The sequence below is a fragment of the Stegostoma tigrinum genome, chromosome 26 (assembly GCF_030684315.1).
Source record: "Stegostoma tigrinum isolate sSteTig4 chromosome 26, sSteTig4.hap1, whole genome shotgun sequence".
Classification (NCBI taxonomy): domain Eukaryota; kingdom Metazoa; phylum Chordata; class Chondrichthyes; order Orectolobiformes; family Stegostomatidae; genus Stegostoma; species Stegostoma tigrinum.
Genome location: NC_081379.1, coordinates 30,447,274 through 30,463,117, shown reverse-complemented (window position 1 = coordinate 30,463,117; position 15,844 = coordinate 30,447,274). Strand labels below are relative to the sequence as shown.

Below are 15,844 nucleotides of genomic sequence, written 5' to 3'. Positions count from 1 at the left end.
ATAGCAGCTCAGTATTTTCTCTGACTTTTCAAAGTCTGTTTATTACTTATACCAAGTGACTAAGATGACTGTATAACTGGGAGACTGATGTTGAGTATGTAAGGAAAGGTCATCGAGATTAAATTCAATCCTTTACGTTTAGGTCATAAAACCAGCAGGTATTTGCATCGCTTGACATACTGCGGAATCTCCTGAGGTCCAATCCAAACTCCTGGTAAACTTTAAGATGAAGATAGTCTGTGAAAGAAAGTCAATTATCAAAGCATTTTTTCAGCAAGGTTCAAGGCATCGGTTTTTGAAAGGCGGGGCATATGTAAAAACACGAACCCTAGAAAACAGTCCCCTTTTTAACTCTAGTTCGAGACTGCTCTCTGGCTGTAAATCAAAGGGGTGCTGCTTTTGAGGTGCCAAAACTTTTAATAAAAGACCAAATATGTATCAAGCGCGCAGCACTCCGTGAGCGTTTCCACGCGAAATTTATTCGACCAAAAGAATGATTAATTGTTGTCGGAGCTGTTCCCTGTATATCACTAGATGCGTTCCAAAAATTAAAATGTAAAAACAACGAATTGCTGTTAAGAAACTACTGGGAAAAGCTTTCAAAATGGCATCTGAACTGATACAAAAGGAGATTTTTCTCTTGTAATCCCTGGAAGCAAATTCTTCTGATACCATCTGAGTCTGTTCTGCTTGCCCGAGGCGAGCAGCTCCTGCACTTGACTTCGATCGCAGTAAGCTCTGAGCGGGTACCAGCCAGTGTAGTGGTGCGCTTCAGCGTTTCTCAACACCTTCTGAACAATAGTAAACGGGGCAGTAACGCGGTATCACCTTCATTTACAGCAAATCCAGAATACCAGGTAAACACAAGTTTCTATTACCGCTGAAAACACGTCTGAAATGCGTAACCGTTAATGCCATTCAAAGAGTTTAATACCTGCATACGGACCTACTCTGCAATTTTCTCAGAGATTAAATGAAAAAAAGGGCATATGAAATAATCGATATCTTTTATGATCGTCTTTAATTTAAATAATTTCCTTCCAGTCCGCGCCCCCCCTCCCCAAAGCAATGTTACTTAAAATCTGCGCATATTACCTTATGTTGTTTTCCAGTCACATCATTAGGGAATACTGAAAAATCCTTTTCAGTTCTGCTCTGCAATATGAGTGCACACGCTCACAGTGCCTCTGTTTTTCTTTCTCATGCTTTCTTAATGAGACAAGTAATTGATTGATTTTAATATACATGACTGATTGTTTCTCCCTTGTTTTGTGAGTGAAAAGATTTCTGGGTAAACTGACGTTCCTACCGCAAAGTGGGACGAGCTAATTATATCTGACCACATAAAAATAAACGTTATATGTTTTAAAGGAGTCAGAGCTCTCCCAGAAGAATTGATCTGTTTATTATAAAATTACTTAAGGGAATTGCATTTTAGAAAAAATTCTAACAGTACGATAACTACTGATTTTGGTGTTGGGGGAAATAAACTCACTTCATAGATACATTCTCAAACGATGCAACTTACGATTTTAATTCAGTGGTAGTGTTTTCTCCGCTCGGTGAGGGATTCAAATGTCGATTGTCCTCAGTTCTTGGATGAAGCAGCCGTGCAAGTGCACTATATGCAATTTTTTACGCTTCGCTGATATCAAAGCAGTGGTAATGAATGCTGAGAACTATTTAAATTTATCATTTGTAAAGCAGTCACTTATAAAAGCCTAGACGATTTACAAGGGCCATGCTGGGTTTGTTTAACTTTAAAATTGCACACACAGAGCAAAATAACTTCTCCTAATCGCGTTGCCTGCGCAGTTTTTGTTAATGTTTCTTTAAGAATTAGAATTACACACTTAGGCTATACGTCGATTTTAATAAAATCTTTCCACAAATGTTTTGCCTTTCATAATACACACCATGTCCAAATATTTTACCTGTAGACCTAAGCCCAAGTCTTCTGCAATCTGGAGACAATTATACAATGGGCATTGGGTTTATTGATTTCTAATCATTTGCCCACTCCTATTGTAATGATAATTACAAAAGAGCGCTGCTTCAAAAATAGGGCTGCATGGCATTTCCGTCCATTACCCATCATTATTTATCTAATTATTCAACACATTTTTACCATACGGAATCTACAAAAGAAGACATAAAGCTTGATGTCGGTGTTATTGAAAGGTTTGCAAAGCTCACAACATTGGGTACGGGGCAGAACGATTTACCTAAGCAGGAATTAAATCGTTCCATTAGGATTGTATAGTAAGGGATCAGAACGTATTAAAATCGTTCTTGGGGATGTAACGAGCTGTCCTTGAGTTGCTCAGCCAGGCGTTGCTCGTTATTAATAGGGACGGAGAGGCAACGACTTTATTTCAATAATGGATACCATTCATTTTGATGTTATTTTACTCCGCTACAGTTCGGAAATATTCAGTATATCTCATATATTTGGAATGCAAACCGGATGGTGTGTGACCAGGCGATGTTCTTTTATGGGGTATCAGATTACTCCTCCAATGTACAAACAGTTAATACCGGAATTGTTACACGGCATCTCTGCTCTTTTGTGTCAACGAAATAAAAAGACTTTCACAAACACAATTGCCCGGGCCAAAAAAAAGAGATGTTAGAACTGAGTGCTCGTTCTCAAAAATAACTTCATAATGCTTCCACCGACAAAGACTCGAAAAGATCTGAGTCTGTTTTGCAAATTGCACATGTATGTCGCGCTCTGATCCTGCCAGCTAAACTAACCCTTTTCAGACTTTTGTTCTTTTATGAAACGTCACAGAAACGTGACCTCGAGTTCATTACACTGCAGATTTGAAACGACTTGGGGTTCCATGTCTAAATAATCACTTCCCACTACACATGAATTAACACGAATGAAAACGGAACAGTTTGTTGAACGTTGGGAACATAAGCATAAAATTGTCTTTAGTTATATTATGGAGATAATTTGTGCTTAGAAAGCTTTGTCTCTTTTTTGTGTGTGTGCCTCTTAAATAAATATTCATGCCAATTTCGAAACAAAACCTCACCAGTTCTTCCCTTCGATCGCTGCCAGGAAATAGGCAATCGAGAATATTTTTCAATTATTGCGCCTCCTTATGCACTAAAATTAACAATGAAGTGATTCTCTATCTGTCTGACACTGTTGTCCAAATGAAATGCACAAATAAGAAACCTGCTGCCATTATTTGCAAGTATAACATTTCTAGGCGTCTCAAAAAAGGAATGCAAAGCTTTTTTTTATACAACGTACATATATTTGGGACGACTTCCCCACAGCAGGCTAATGTCTGCACACGGAGTTGCCTTCCTCAGACACAGTTACCTAGTCCACGATAAATCGGTGAATTACGGAGCACAACATATGCGTAATGAGAACATTTTGTGCACTGGCGTGAATGTTTTGTTTTGAATCGTGATTAAACGGCCTGATCCATGCTCATTTGAACATGCACAGTGGCGATTATGGCATCTGCGCATTACGCTAAGTAAATGCGAATTGCGTGTATTTATCAGTAATCAGGTGTAACGTGCTGTAACCAACAGAAAGCAACCGGCCACCGATGGATGGATCGAATATATGTCCGCACTAAATACAATATAAACTGCTATAGCTATCATGTAACATGGGAAATACTATGACGGATACTGACCTAATGAACGTGTACATGCATGCGCCAATTCTATATCACACGTTATGTTTGATTTCTTAGTATCATCGTTGCGCCAAAACGAACTACGTGTTTAAAACCAAATTATTGTATTATAATCTAAAGTTGCAATGTTGGGTGACGCTTTTCAATCGGTGATTTCCAAAGTTTTTCCTCATTGTCCCTTTGTTCGCCCAAGAGTTTGTTCACTTTCAGCTACCAAAATTCAACTTCAGAAAGTGCAACAGATCAAGTTTCAGATGGTATATCAACACCTTAAGTGCCTAAGCTGTTAATTACTTAATAACCCCACGGTGCCAATGTATACTTTACCTCAGATTTCTGATTTTAAATCAGAGATTTTACAGCATAAACAGTAAGAAACTATGGAAGGATGGGTAAAATATGTAACTGTGAGTAAATACAACATGTTCAGTTTGTTATGCTGTAAAGGTGATAAAACCAAGATAAAAAATGAAATGACTAATTAAACAGCTTCATTCTGTTCCCATTAGCAGTTGCTTTGTCAGGCACTTGTCAGCCCACCTTTTTAACTGTGAACTTAAATCTACAAAGTTAATCCACCCTGTATATCTTTCTGATTACCCTACAAGATAGCAGGTAAGGATATCTGCTCTCACCAAAAATGAGCCATACAGCTTGGTACGTTACTGCGTCCAAATCGCTAAGATGCAGATTAATAAGGCAGACATATGTGCTTTCCAGAAATGATGTCGGCTTGTAAAAATAACACGCAAACCTGCTGCTTCTATTTTTGTTTTTGATTTTATTTAGCAATTAACAAAACTAATACAACATCCTATGAGGAAAAGCGTATAATTCGTTTCTTAATCTTGTTGGATTGTGAGTCGTGCTGTCGATTGGACACAATCGAAAACAATCGCTCAAAAAAGTTTTAAGAGGTCCTAACATTTGGACATTTTTTTAAAAAAAAGATACATACTTCAATCAGCAGTCTACGACAAAATACATTCCATTTAATCCTTCTTGCAATTTATAACCATTACTACCAATCAGATAACGTTGCCTTTACAAAGAAAACGACAGAGACATCCTTCCCCAGGCGACAGCTAGACTCAACGGTTACTGTAGTCAGCATCTAAATTCTGGATATCGCCTCTAACAGCACGGATTCTGAGCTTTAGACTTATGCAAAGACACCTTTATCTATTGTTTGGCTTTATTTGGGTACCTAGTTTCTGAAGCTGTTTCTGGGAAAGATTAGCGCAGTCCATAAAGGTGACCCGACCTAGAAGATGTTAACTTACCAAAACCCACGTCTTTTACTTGGACAAAAGAAAAAAATAGTCTTCATACCAAAAAGAGGGGAATAGGAGGACATTCTTAGTTAAGGTATGAGGCACCGAGTAAACCTATCACCCAAAGGTAATGGGCTGTTTTCCTCTGTGCGGACACAACGTTGCATTCAATTTAGATATGCTATAAATTAAGCGTTTCTATGGTAGCGTGTCTCTGATTGGGCAGTATGTCCCGTACGTGGCGGCAAACGTCACCAAATCTGAATAAGGATGCGCGAATTACAGCTTCGTACACAAAGATGATGGAGACAGCATGAGCGCCCGAGAAAAGTCCCATTCCAGCCCAGCTAGGATGATTTTGAGTTGATTGCTGAATGTGTAAGGATAGCTTCAAGAAGCAGGATGAGCTGCTAGCAGGCGCATCCGAGATTAAAAGAGGATTATTTTGCATTTTCCAGCTCCTTCAAACTTCAGGGAGAAAAAGAAAACGCAATCGCACCCAAAGTGCGCAGCTTCAACGGAAGGGATAACGCAGCAGCGGCGAATCTGACAAGAGGAACTTGAACGGAGCAACTGGATTTTTGAAGTGCAAGCTGCAGTCACTCGAAGTAACGTTTTTTTTCCAAAGGAAAAGGCAAGATTGTGTTCCTGAAGCAAAGCACGATGGTGCACTGCGCAGGTTGTGAGAGGCCTATTTTAGACAGGTTCCTCCTAAACGTGCTGGACAGAGCGTGGCACATCAAGTGCGTCCAATGTTGTGAATGCAAGTGCAACTTGACTGAAAAATGCTTTTCAAGAGAAGGGAAGCTTTACTGTAAAAATGATTTCTTCAGGTGAGTTCGATGAAGTTCCGTGCTCGGTTTAAAGCGGCAAGGATCCCTGTTAACTATTGACTCCATGTAATTTGAATCTGAAGCTCAATAGACATTTGAAGACTGCCCCCAGTTAGTGTTTCATCTATTCACACACACATACATACACACACACACACACACACACACATCCATACATACACACACACATATCCACACATACACACACACACACACACATCCATACATACACATACACATGCACATACACACACGCGATTGCCGGGCGGAGTTTAAGTAAAATCTTACAACATAATCAAGAAATTCATAATTAAATAATAACAAGCAAAAAAAAGTCAAGGGAACACAGTTTGACATTGATCCTAGTGCAGGCCTACACAGAGCTTAATTGGGGCCACAAAACTTGCTTAATGGACTTGGTTGCTCAACACAGCAATCCAAATTGCTCTTACCCGGGAATGCGATAGAGAAATCAGCGATGTCACTCTGTTTAATCAAACATCCGTAACGCTTATTCCCAGCCAGCCTGACGGTTCATGCTCTCAGTGGAGCTAATTGTTTCCGGGTCTACTCAACGTTCCGTGCACCTTCCAAAACCCACAGTGAGCATGAAGGGTATTGAAACGAGGCCTTCAGCTAAATGGTAGGCTGCAGTGTGTGACCTGCAGTGGTGCATGTCGACACTTAGGCAACTTTAAGGGTTTCAAGGAGCTCCAACAGATTGTAGTTCAAATGTTCGACATTATGGTCTTACTTTTGAGGGAAAGATGGCATAACATAAACGCTTGTTATTTGTTTTATGCAAGTATAAACTCCAGGTGTATGATAACCACAGGCCCTAACCGACTTGTATGTAGATAGGGGAATTAGAACCTTCCTCTCCATAACCTCATTGCAAACAACGATTCGTTGAAGGTTCCTAAACAACAACGCTTTAAAAGTATTTAATGATTCCGTTAAACTGCAAATGAACCAATTACACCTCGAGGATAAAACAAAGCTGACTTATGATCTCTAATTATTTAACTAAATCAATGTCACTAAAATGAGCCGAAATGTAGGCTTTGGATGGGGAGATCATCATGGGGATGGTCCCGGACCATAACATGACTTGGGGTGTTCCGGCCTCCGGGAAATACAGAATGGAGGCTGCTGACCTCTCCTAACCAACATCAGCCCCCACCCCGCAGTGTTTCTGACCTTGAAACTGTGATTTCAAACAGTTAAAATCGAATAAAAGAAAACTTTCGCCCAAGTAAGATATTAAGTCCACAAGTGTCTTCACACAACTTCCTCCGTGAGTGTGGTGCATGCATCAATGTATACTGCAGCGCTCTGGTGAAACCCACTGGGTTCACCTCTAGGGCCACAGGGCTTTTGAGGTTCTAACTTCATTTACTAATATGAACTATTTCAAGATTTATTCTCACTCATGGCTGTTTGCCGAATTTCCGTTCTATACCAATTATAACGGTTTTAAAAAATCTGTTCAACGTTTAAATTGTTTTTGTTTTGTTCTTTAAAAAGGACAGGATATTTTCACAACAAGCACTAAACTATGAGGTGCGAGCGACCACGATTTGAATGCAAATGCGATCTTCCTTTGATTCTTCCTGAAACTCGTATTCATTACAGAAGGAACGTCGCTGAAGTTATCTGGTTCGCTTCCGAAAAGCGAGGCTGCACTGTCAGTTCGCAGAAATGCTTGCAATGATTAAATCCTCGTGACTGCCTGAATTACATCATTTTTCTTCTGTGAGATGGTAAAGGCTTACTTAATTATGGAGGTGAAATATATTTACATGGCGCCCATTTCTGTTTACAGGCGGTTCGGTACGAAATGTGCGGGATGTTGTCAAGGCATCTCACCCAGTGACCTCGTAAGAAAAGCAAGAAATAAAGTGTTTCACTTAAACTGCTTCACTTGTATGGTTTGTAATAAACAACTGTCAACTGGAGAGGAACTGTATATAATCGATGAAAACAAATTCGTGTGCAAGGAAGACTATTTGAACACCTGCAGTTTAAAAGATACCAACTTAAATTCAGGTAAGGGACTGGACTTTGATCAACATCTAATGTTACTGCTTACAGAAGGCAAGTTCTTTTATAATATATTATTCTTCCCCCTAACTCCCACCACTCACCCCGCCCCGCCCCGCCACTATCTCATGAGGAGCAGCTACTTTAAGATCACCCCCGTCCCACTCTTTCTTCCCGTGTGACGGGGAACCTTCTGCAATCTTAATCGCCTCTTTTCGAATGAGACAATTTAAAAAGTTTATTTACTTTGACCACACACCGCGTGCTTGATGCCTAAAAATGTACTTACAAGACTTTGAAATAATTGACCACTTTGGGACGTGGTGCCTCAGGAAAATACCGCCCCCCCCCCCCCCCCCCCCCACAAGAGTTGCATTTGGATTTGGGTGGCGTTTAAAATCAAACGTAAGGCCGCTAAAATTGTACAAACACTGTGTCATTTCCCGGAAGTTCGAATCCCTATGAAATTACGACAGCTTTCTATGAAAATACTCAGATAGTATTGCGTTAAGAATGAAATTAAGTTTTTTTCTTAAAACAAGCCTGGGAAACTGAAACAAAATGAAAACAATAAACACGTGTTTCAGGAAAGTCTGCCTGTGTCCATCTTGTTGGAAATATATTCCCAGTTTAGTTAATTACTTGGAAAATTACATCGTGGTTGTTGGAAAGTCGCCTGTTCTAGGCTAACACTTGGCTACATTCTGTAGTTTGCCCTGCTCCTGTTGGAGGAATGTCACCGGCAGCTTTCAAGAAAGTCTGCTTCTGACAGGTTAATAAAAGCTGTTGCTGTCTTTCAGTCTCTTCGTGCACCGATCGGAGTTTATCGCCTGATATCCAGGATCAGAATTTAGACGATACAAAGGAGACGGACAACTCGACCTCATCAGACAAAGAGACCCAGAACAACGAGAACGAAGAGCAGAGTATGGGCACCAAGCGGAGAGGACCCCGGACCACGATTAAAGCCAAGCAGTTAGAAACGTTAAAGGCCGCTTTCGCCGCTACCCCGAAGCCCACCCGACATATACGGGAGCAGCTGGCTCAGGAAACAGGCCTCAACATGCGGGTTATTCAGGTACCGTCACCTCCTTGTTACCCCGGTTGGTCTGCAACTGAGGAGCGCTTTCAGCCTCATCCACTGCGCTCAGAAAGTGCACGCCTCATATGTTTTAGCAAAGGTACAAGCATTATCAGTCAGATATATTCGAGTTGACAATGTGGCTCACAAGGAAGTACATTTAATCCACAAAGTCTTCGCGTTTCATTTATCCCACGGGGTTTTATATATACAGCAGATATAAGAATATATATATATTCCCCAAGACTTCACGATAAACCTGGAATATCTAATGGACGGCCGGGTCCGCGCCCGGTCGCCACCGGGAGGGGTATGGGCACTTTATGGGCACAGAGCTCAATGCCGGGGTGAAATTTTCGCACACGAACAACCGATCTGACGCTTTGGCTTTTATCCAGTGCATTTATGACGTGCGCTTTATAAAATCTACCCCGGTGCGATCGATTGTCCCTGAACGTTAATCTTTCAGGATAGGCCTGAATTATGTTATCAGATTTCCATCAGCGAATTGTTAAGTTTTGTCTTTGTTTTCAAATGATTTTGGCTCTATCGCGGTTAAATCGTTTCATGTAATGTCAATATTCTCCACACTTGAGAGGGGGGGGGGTGGTTGCGAGAGAAAGGTGCCGGTTTCATGACCAGAGACACAGGAACGAAGTGATTTTGTGGAGTTTGTCCTTCGTCCCTTAGATAGGTAGCTGTTCTTCAACGCACTTGCTGTATTTGCATTAAAGAGCGGGCCATTGTTTTGGCAGGTCTGGTTTCAGAACAGGAGGTCCAAGGAGAGAAGGATGAAGCAGTTGAGTGCTCTGGGAGCACGGCGGCACGCTTTCTTCCGAAGTCCCAGGCGCATGCGTCCTCTGGGAGGGCGCCTGGACGAATCGGAAATGATGGGCTCTGCTCCCTACAATTATTATGGAGGTACTCTCAACCACATTTCAACTTCTGAAAGAGTTTGGCTGCGGTCAAAGCGGCGGTGTCCGGGCGGGCCGTTTGTGCCAGTTCCTCAATATCACCCTCTCCTCATCTGTGTCCCCGGGAATGAGGACTCTGCGGCATTAATTTGCCACAACGCCCTGTCCTTTTTTTTGGCCATCAAGCCGGCAGAAAGCACTGGGGGCAGGTTCTTGTTTTTAACCGGCTGCCTGCAGAAGGAGACGTCTGTCTGCTTTCCAACGGGTGGCTCACGCTCATGGCTGGGGGTTCCTTAGATTCAGCTCAAAAGCAATAAGGGGAAGAAGGCGTAAGAGTTTCAGTGTCTTTTGCTCCAAAATACCACAGTTTTCATGCATTTAGAAAGAACCCATTACATTACAAGTCCCCATTAGGGACTGTGTAGCTCCGATTTGTGTTTGTCACTTTGTGTTGCGTGAACCGTTTATTTGTGTAATGATCACCTCCCTTCCACCCTCCACCCCCTCCCCCGCTGACAGTTTTTCTTTGAAGTCCCTTTGCTATTATCTAAATGTTCCACTGGAACCTTTGCGCAACCCGTTTTACGAAATGAACATTGCTCCAGATATTGTACGCTCGCTATCCGCGTACGACGAGAATGGTCTAAAGGTGCTCGGTTGCTATGACTTTCTCACTCGTTTTGTGGCATCTGCACGGGTATTATTGAGTGAATGATCGCAGCCTGTTGAGCTCTTTAATCTCCACCTCCACCCCCAACACCCCCCCCCCATCCCGCCTCCCAACCCCCGTAAGAAATTCCGCTCCGGCGCTGGCCAAGTTGCGCCCCATAAAGCAATGCATTGTGATGAAGCTGTCTTTTTGAAGAGAAGCCTGGCCCATTCAACGTGCACTTTCTCTTGTGTTTCCGCGAACAAAGCTACAGCTGCAGTCTTTTGTCGGATATTCACCCAGGATTTGTTCCAATTACCTCGAACTCTTGGAGCATATGGAGGGTCACTTGCAGAGCGCCACGACTCTGCTCCTTGCCGTTTGCTGCAGCCTTCTGCTTCCAAATGTAAAGCAGCACCTTCACTCAATTAAACCCTTCGCATTTTTAGCGAATTAAATATAATAATTGTTATCTGAGTATATTCTTACCCATATACACATGATAAGGAGCCCCTGAATGTACCTAGCACTAACGACAGTATTAATACGAGATAAATGTCGACTCTACGGGCTTTGCTTCCATTGCTGTGCCCAATCGAATAATGTGTAGTCCTTTCTAAATCCATATTTAAAGCATGTATACTGAATGATAGGTTAGAATTCGTTTCCAATTGCTAAACGGCCTGAGTGTTAAGAAATCCAACAGGCAGAATGTATCGCGTTGTATTCATATAAAACCTTAATACCACAAGCAATAGCTTATACCCAATTGTACTTGCACATCAGTAATGACTTACTTTGAGTTAGCAGGAATATTATCGTCACCCCTACAAAGCTAAACACAAAACAGGAGCAGACATTATTTTCTTTTCCTTTGCGGGATGGCAGAAAATGTGGCTGTCAAACCAACAAAGGGACAGCAACAGGTTCGAAATCAGAGTTCTGCAGTTGGGCTGTCCTGACTGAACGCGTTTAGATACGTTTGGAATTCGTTGTAAATAGACGCAAGACATCCGTGGACAGACAGTAGGTGCGCATCTGATTTCACGCAAACTAACACTTGGCCAAACCGATGTAGCCTTTATTACAAGGTTGGTGCAGGAAATCAGTTAAGCAGGAAGTAGTCAATCGTGTTAGTTCCTGTCTTTCGCCATTTACCGATAATTGTAATCATCCCTTCTAAAATGATAACGTTGCCGGTAATATAAACGTATTTGCTTCGACGATTTCTAACTATCCGTCCTTTTTTTAAATAAAGATCTCCTCTTGTAACGGGACAGTGAACGGATTTACGTGACAAACATCTTAGTTCAAAATGATAATTATCGTGAATAAATAGAAACATCGCAAATCATGTTTGTTCTGGCCGTGTGTGAATTGGGTCTGAAGAGCAAATTCGAACGTTTTTTTACACTTCCAAGTGTAAATCTGAAAGTCAGAAATGTTGCGTTTTGTCAAGATCACGGAAGAATCGTCTCTAGACTGGGGTTCACAATGGATGGCCTTGAATTTGAAGGTCTTTAAGGTTTTCAAAGAAGCCATTGCCATGCTTCTGAGCGGCATGTGCGTGAGTTCAAGATCACGAGCATGAGGTGATCAAATTTACCCCTCCCCCTATCCTTAGGACCTTCGTGCCTCTCTCTTTTCTGTCATCGAGGGGTGACATTTTCTGCCACTCCTCTATCCCATCGTCTCCTTCCTTCTCTCTCCACTTTTTTCCTACTCCTCCCACCCCACACTTACCCCACACCTCTCTTTCACCAAACCAGTCCTCTCCCGAAATCCTACTCACCAACATGGACCGGAAGCAACAAGTCTTTACGGGAGCACTCAATCTCACCAGTTCCATTTCACTTCTGGCAATACTTTGAACGGAATGCAACTTTTTATTACATTTAAATTAACAAAGGTTGTTGTGTTTCTTAACTGAACTGTTCAAGAGTAGTGATGTTACTATAACGCGAATTGAAATGTTTTTGGAAGAATCCAACAGAAATGAGTTGAACTCCATTTTGCCTGCAACGCTGACCACGTTTCTCTTTATTTTGTTCTACGCAGATTACCAAGGAGACTATTACGGCCCAACTGCAAATTATGACTTTTTCCCGCATGGCCCACCGTCCTCTCAAGCACACTCGCCGGCAGATTCAGGATATATGCAGTCCTCAGGGCCTGGGGCGACCTCACTCGGAGTTCTGGAACCTCCGCTATCCGCCCACCACCCTCCTGCTCTCGGTGGCAGCGAAAACCAAAGGTACACGGACATGATTTCCCACCCTGACACCCCAAGCCCTGAGCCCGGGATGACTGGGCCGTTGCACCCGATCCCGGGCGAAGTGTTCAGCGGAGGACCCAGCCCGCCCTTCTCCATGTCCAGCAACAGCGGCTACAGCGGGCCGCTCTCACATCCGAGTCAGGAGCTGAATGAGACTGCGGTCTGGTGAGGAACTCGAGGCGGCTCAACCAAACAGCAATGAGCGCTGCGGCTCTGGCTTGCAGCTTCCTGCACTTGCGGCTCTCTCCAAACGCTTTCTCACAACCACGGGGGCAGTAAAAGCTGGGGACATCTCCTCTCCCCTCTCTTCTTCCCCTCCTCTCCCCGGTTCCCATTTCCTCCGCTCCTTCACTCGTGTCTCTGTCCCTAGCCCTGTCGTCCCTCTCTTTCCAATTTTCTCTCACCCTTCTGATCCATCCTCTCCCTCTTCCTCTCTGTCTACTTTTATCCCACTCCCCCTTCCCTGTTACCAACCCACTCGTCTCCCTAAATGCTGTTCTTCTCTAAACCCGCTACCTTCTCTCATCCCTTCCTTCCCTCCCTCCCTCCCTCAAGCCTTCCCTTCTCCCTCCTCTCACTCTTAACCACTATGTCTCTTCCCCCTTCTGTACCCTTTTTCTTTGTTCACTTCCCCTTCACTCCGTCTCATCCGCCCCAACTTCTCACCCCTTCCTCTCCCCTTTTTATCTCTCCCTCTTCCTGCTCCATCCCATCCACCTTCCTCCTACCCCTCTACTCGAGCTCCCCTCTTTCTCCTACCCTTCCCCACACCTTTCTTTCTCCCTTCCCGCCCCATACCTCTCTATCCCCTACTGTTCTCCTCAGTCGCCTCTCTCCCCTACCCTACCTCACTAGTCATCTCATCCTTTTCTCTCTCTCAGCCCCTCCCATACCCACATGCAAACCCAAGTGACTTCAAAAGCAGGGGAGGAAGTGAGCACCGCGCATGTATGTGTTGCAGCCAAGATGGCGGCATATCCGGCATGGGCAGGGTCCCTTGGGAGAGGTGCTGTTGGGAAAGTCTGAGCTGCCACATTGCACCGGCCCATAGTGAGAGTGGGAAGAAGGCACTGGATATGAGTAGAGTTCCTGATTCTATTGTTAATGTGAATAAACAATTGTTTTAGTTTCCTCCCACCATCATCCGACAATCCATGTTTCCATAGAAACTCTGGCATCGATGATGACAATCACTTTTAGTGCTTTGGGTAGTTAGTTCCCATCTCACCCTCTCGGAGAGCCCTACGTGACACCTTTTTAAATTTCTTTAACTGTAAAATGTCACCATTGATGTTTAAAAAAGTAAAAACTTGAATAAATATCCGTTTTTTTACAATCAGCGAATAGAAAGCTTTATTTCGGAAATTCTCTATCGTAACTACAAGTATGTGTGCGCAATAGGATTTCTTACAAATGTGCGCTCATCCATGAATCGGAGAATTCAGAATACCTCAGTGTAACTGGCAGAATTGATAATAGCTTGAACGATTGTGACTTCCACTGTCATAATGTGCCACCCTTAAAGCTGAAAATTAAATATAAACACATTGGATTACAAGATCCAGCAATAATCTCGTCTAGCTCAAGCATTTACTTTATCCACGGACACAAAAATTGCGCGACATCTCAGCCGACATTAGTCATAAAATTGGTTAAACCCTTAGACGGATTTTTCTGCAAACTATTGGTTTGCAGTTTATATAAACTCCTTAATAAAGTCCTCTTTACCCATCTCCTTCCCAACTCATTTTGTACTTTATCATACGGAAGGGAGTCCGAGCACGTATTAATCCAGCGTAAAACCAATTTATCGCTTTCGGTTGTTAAACGTGAATGATTACAGTTTTTTTCTCCAGTATGTATAAGTCTGTGCAGAAACTGCTGCAAAAATTCAGCAGGTCTGGCAGCATCTGTGCAGGGGAAAACACAGTTCCCAAGAAGAATCTCTGAACTCGAAACGTCAGAGCTGTTTCTCCCTCCATAGGTGCTATTAGACCTGCTGAGTTTCTCCAGCATTTTTAAACGTTCAGACCTCCAGCATCCGTAGTATTTTGCCTTTATTCGAATGCATCGTTTAAAATGATGTTAGAGCCAACATTTAGGAAATAAATGCGAATTGGCCTCAGTTTCCAAGGTAAATTAGTTAGATTTTCCATTAGCCAAATTGAAGACTAACAAAATGAATGGCTGACTGAAATGATATTGTGATAGAAGTAGTTAAAACTTCGAACATATATATATATCATATATGCTAACTGGGCACTATGATTCAGCAGCCTCTAAGGATGGATGAAATTATTCGATTGTGTTAAATCGTTGCTCGTTCTTCTGAATTGGACACAATTTCATTAAAATCTCATTCTGTATTTTACACGCTCCTGAACCGCATTTTTGATACACCAGTTAAGAATAAAAATAGATGAAGGACTGAAATATTGGTTTTCTTTTAGCATGGTCTCCAATAAGAGTTCTCTACAGCGTAGATAAACGTGTCAACCCAGAGCAGACTACTATGAATCTCGGAGCATTATAAGCGAACTTTAAGATGTCAAAGTGTGGAGCTGGATGAACACAGCAGGCCAAGCAGCATCTCAGGAGTGTTCATCCAGCTCCACACTTGGTTATCCTGGATTCTCCAGCATCTGCAGTTCCCATTATCAGCCCTTTAAGAAGTTACAGTTTTTTTGTGTTGTTGTAGATCTTTTACCAAAAGGAAAAATTGCAAGATATTATATGTAACCAAACGGTAATTTATTAGAACTGGAAAAATATAAATGAACTTGTGTATGCATTTTGTTATCGCCGAGCAGACTAAGAGGCCTGTTTAAAAATGCAGTTCAGAGGCCAACTGGCGCCTTGTTGTCAGCATTATCCTAAACGATTTTACTGATATTTCCTCACAGGATGTATATTTAATATTGCACGTTGATTTCCTTCAGAACCCAGTTTCTAATTTGTTGCATTCATTGCACGAGTGTTGAAACAGTGTTGGGTTTATCACCAATGAGCCATCAATCAAATGAACCCCAATGGTGTGTACGGAAAGGGAATAGGCGAGAAGCTTTATGAAGACTAATGACTTAAATGTGCATTATCCAAGTGTC

The 15,844-nt window shown here is 42.4% G+C and overlaps 1 protein-coding gene across 2 annotated transcripts; it reads left to right on the top strand.

Annotated features, from left to right (window-relative positions):
• The first annotated feature begins 760 nt into the window (after positions 1-760).
• lhx5 (LIM homeobox 5) lies at positions 761-14,019 on the top strand. Of its 2 annotated transcripts, XM_059655087.1 has the most exons (6): positions 761-857; positions 5,404-5,778; positions 7,604-7,827; positions 8,622-8,899; positions 9,658-9,823; positions 12,524-14,019. In XM_059655087.1, the coding sequence occupies exons 2-6, from the start codon at positions 5,609-5,611 to the stop codon at positions 12,907-12,909; spliced, it is 1,224 nt and encodes a 407-aa protein (XP_059511070.1). In that variant the 5' UTR covers positions 761-857; positions 5,404-5,608; the 3' UTR covers positions 12,910-14,019. The 2 variants fall into 2 exon arrangements, with proteins under 2 accessions (XP_059511070.1, XP_048412265.1); XM_048556308.2 differs by lacking the exon at positions 761-857 and having other exon boundaries at positions 5,255-5,778.
• Positions 14,020-15,844: the final 1,825 nt, after the last annotated feature.

Excerpts from the sequence above, each read along its gene's own strand:
- lhx5 (XM_059655087.1), top strand. The coding sequence starts at position 5,609 with ATGGTGCACTGCGCAGGTTGTGAGAGGCCTATTTTAGACAGGTTCCTC. Across the intron at positions 8,900-9,657 it reads TCAACATGCGGGTTATTCAG|GTCTGGTTTCAGAACAGGAG; the intron begins GTACCGTCACCT and ends TTGTTTTGGCAG. Across the intron at positions 9,824-12,523 it reads TCCCTACAATTATTATGGAG|ATTACCAAGGAGACTATTAC; the intron begins GTACTCTCAACC and ends TGTTCTACGCAG.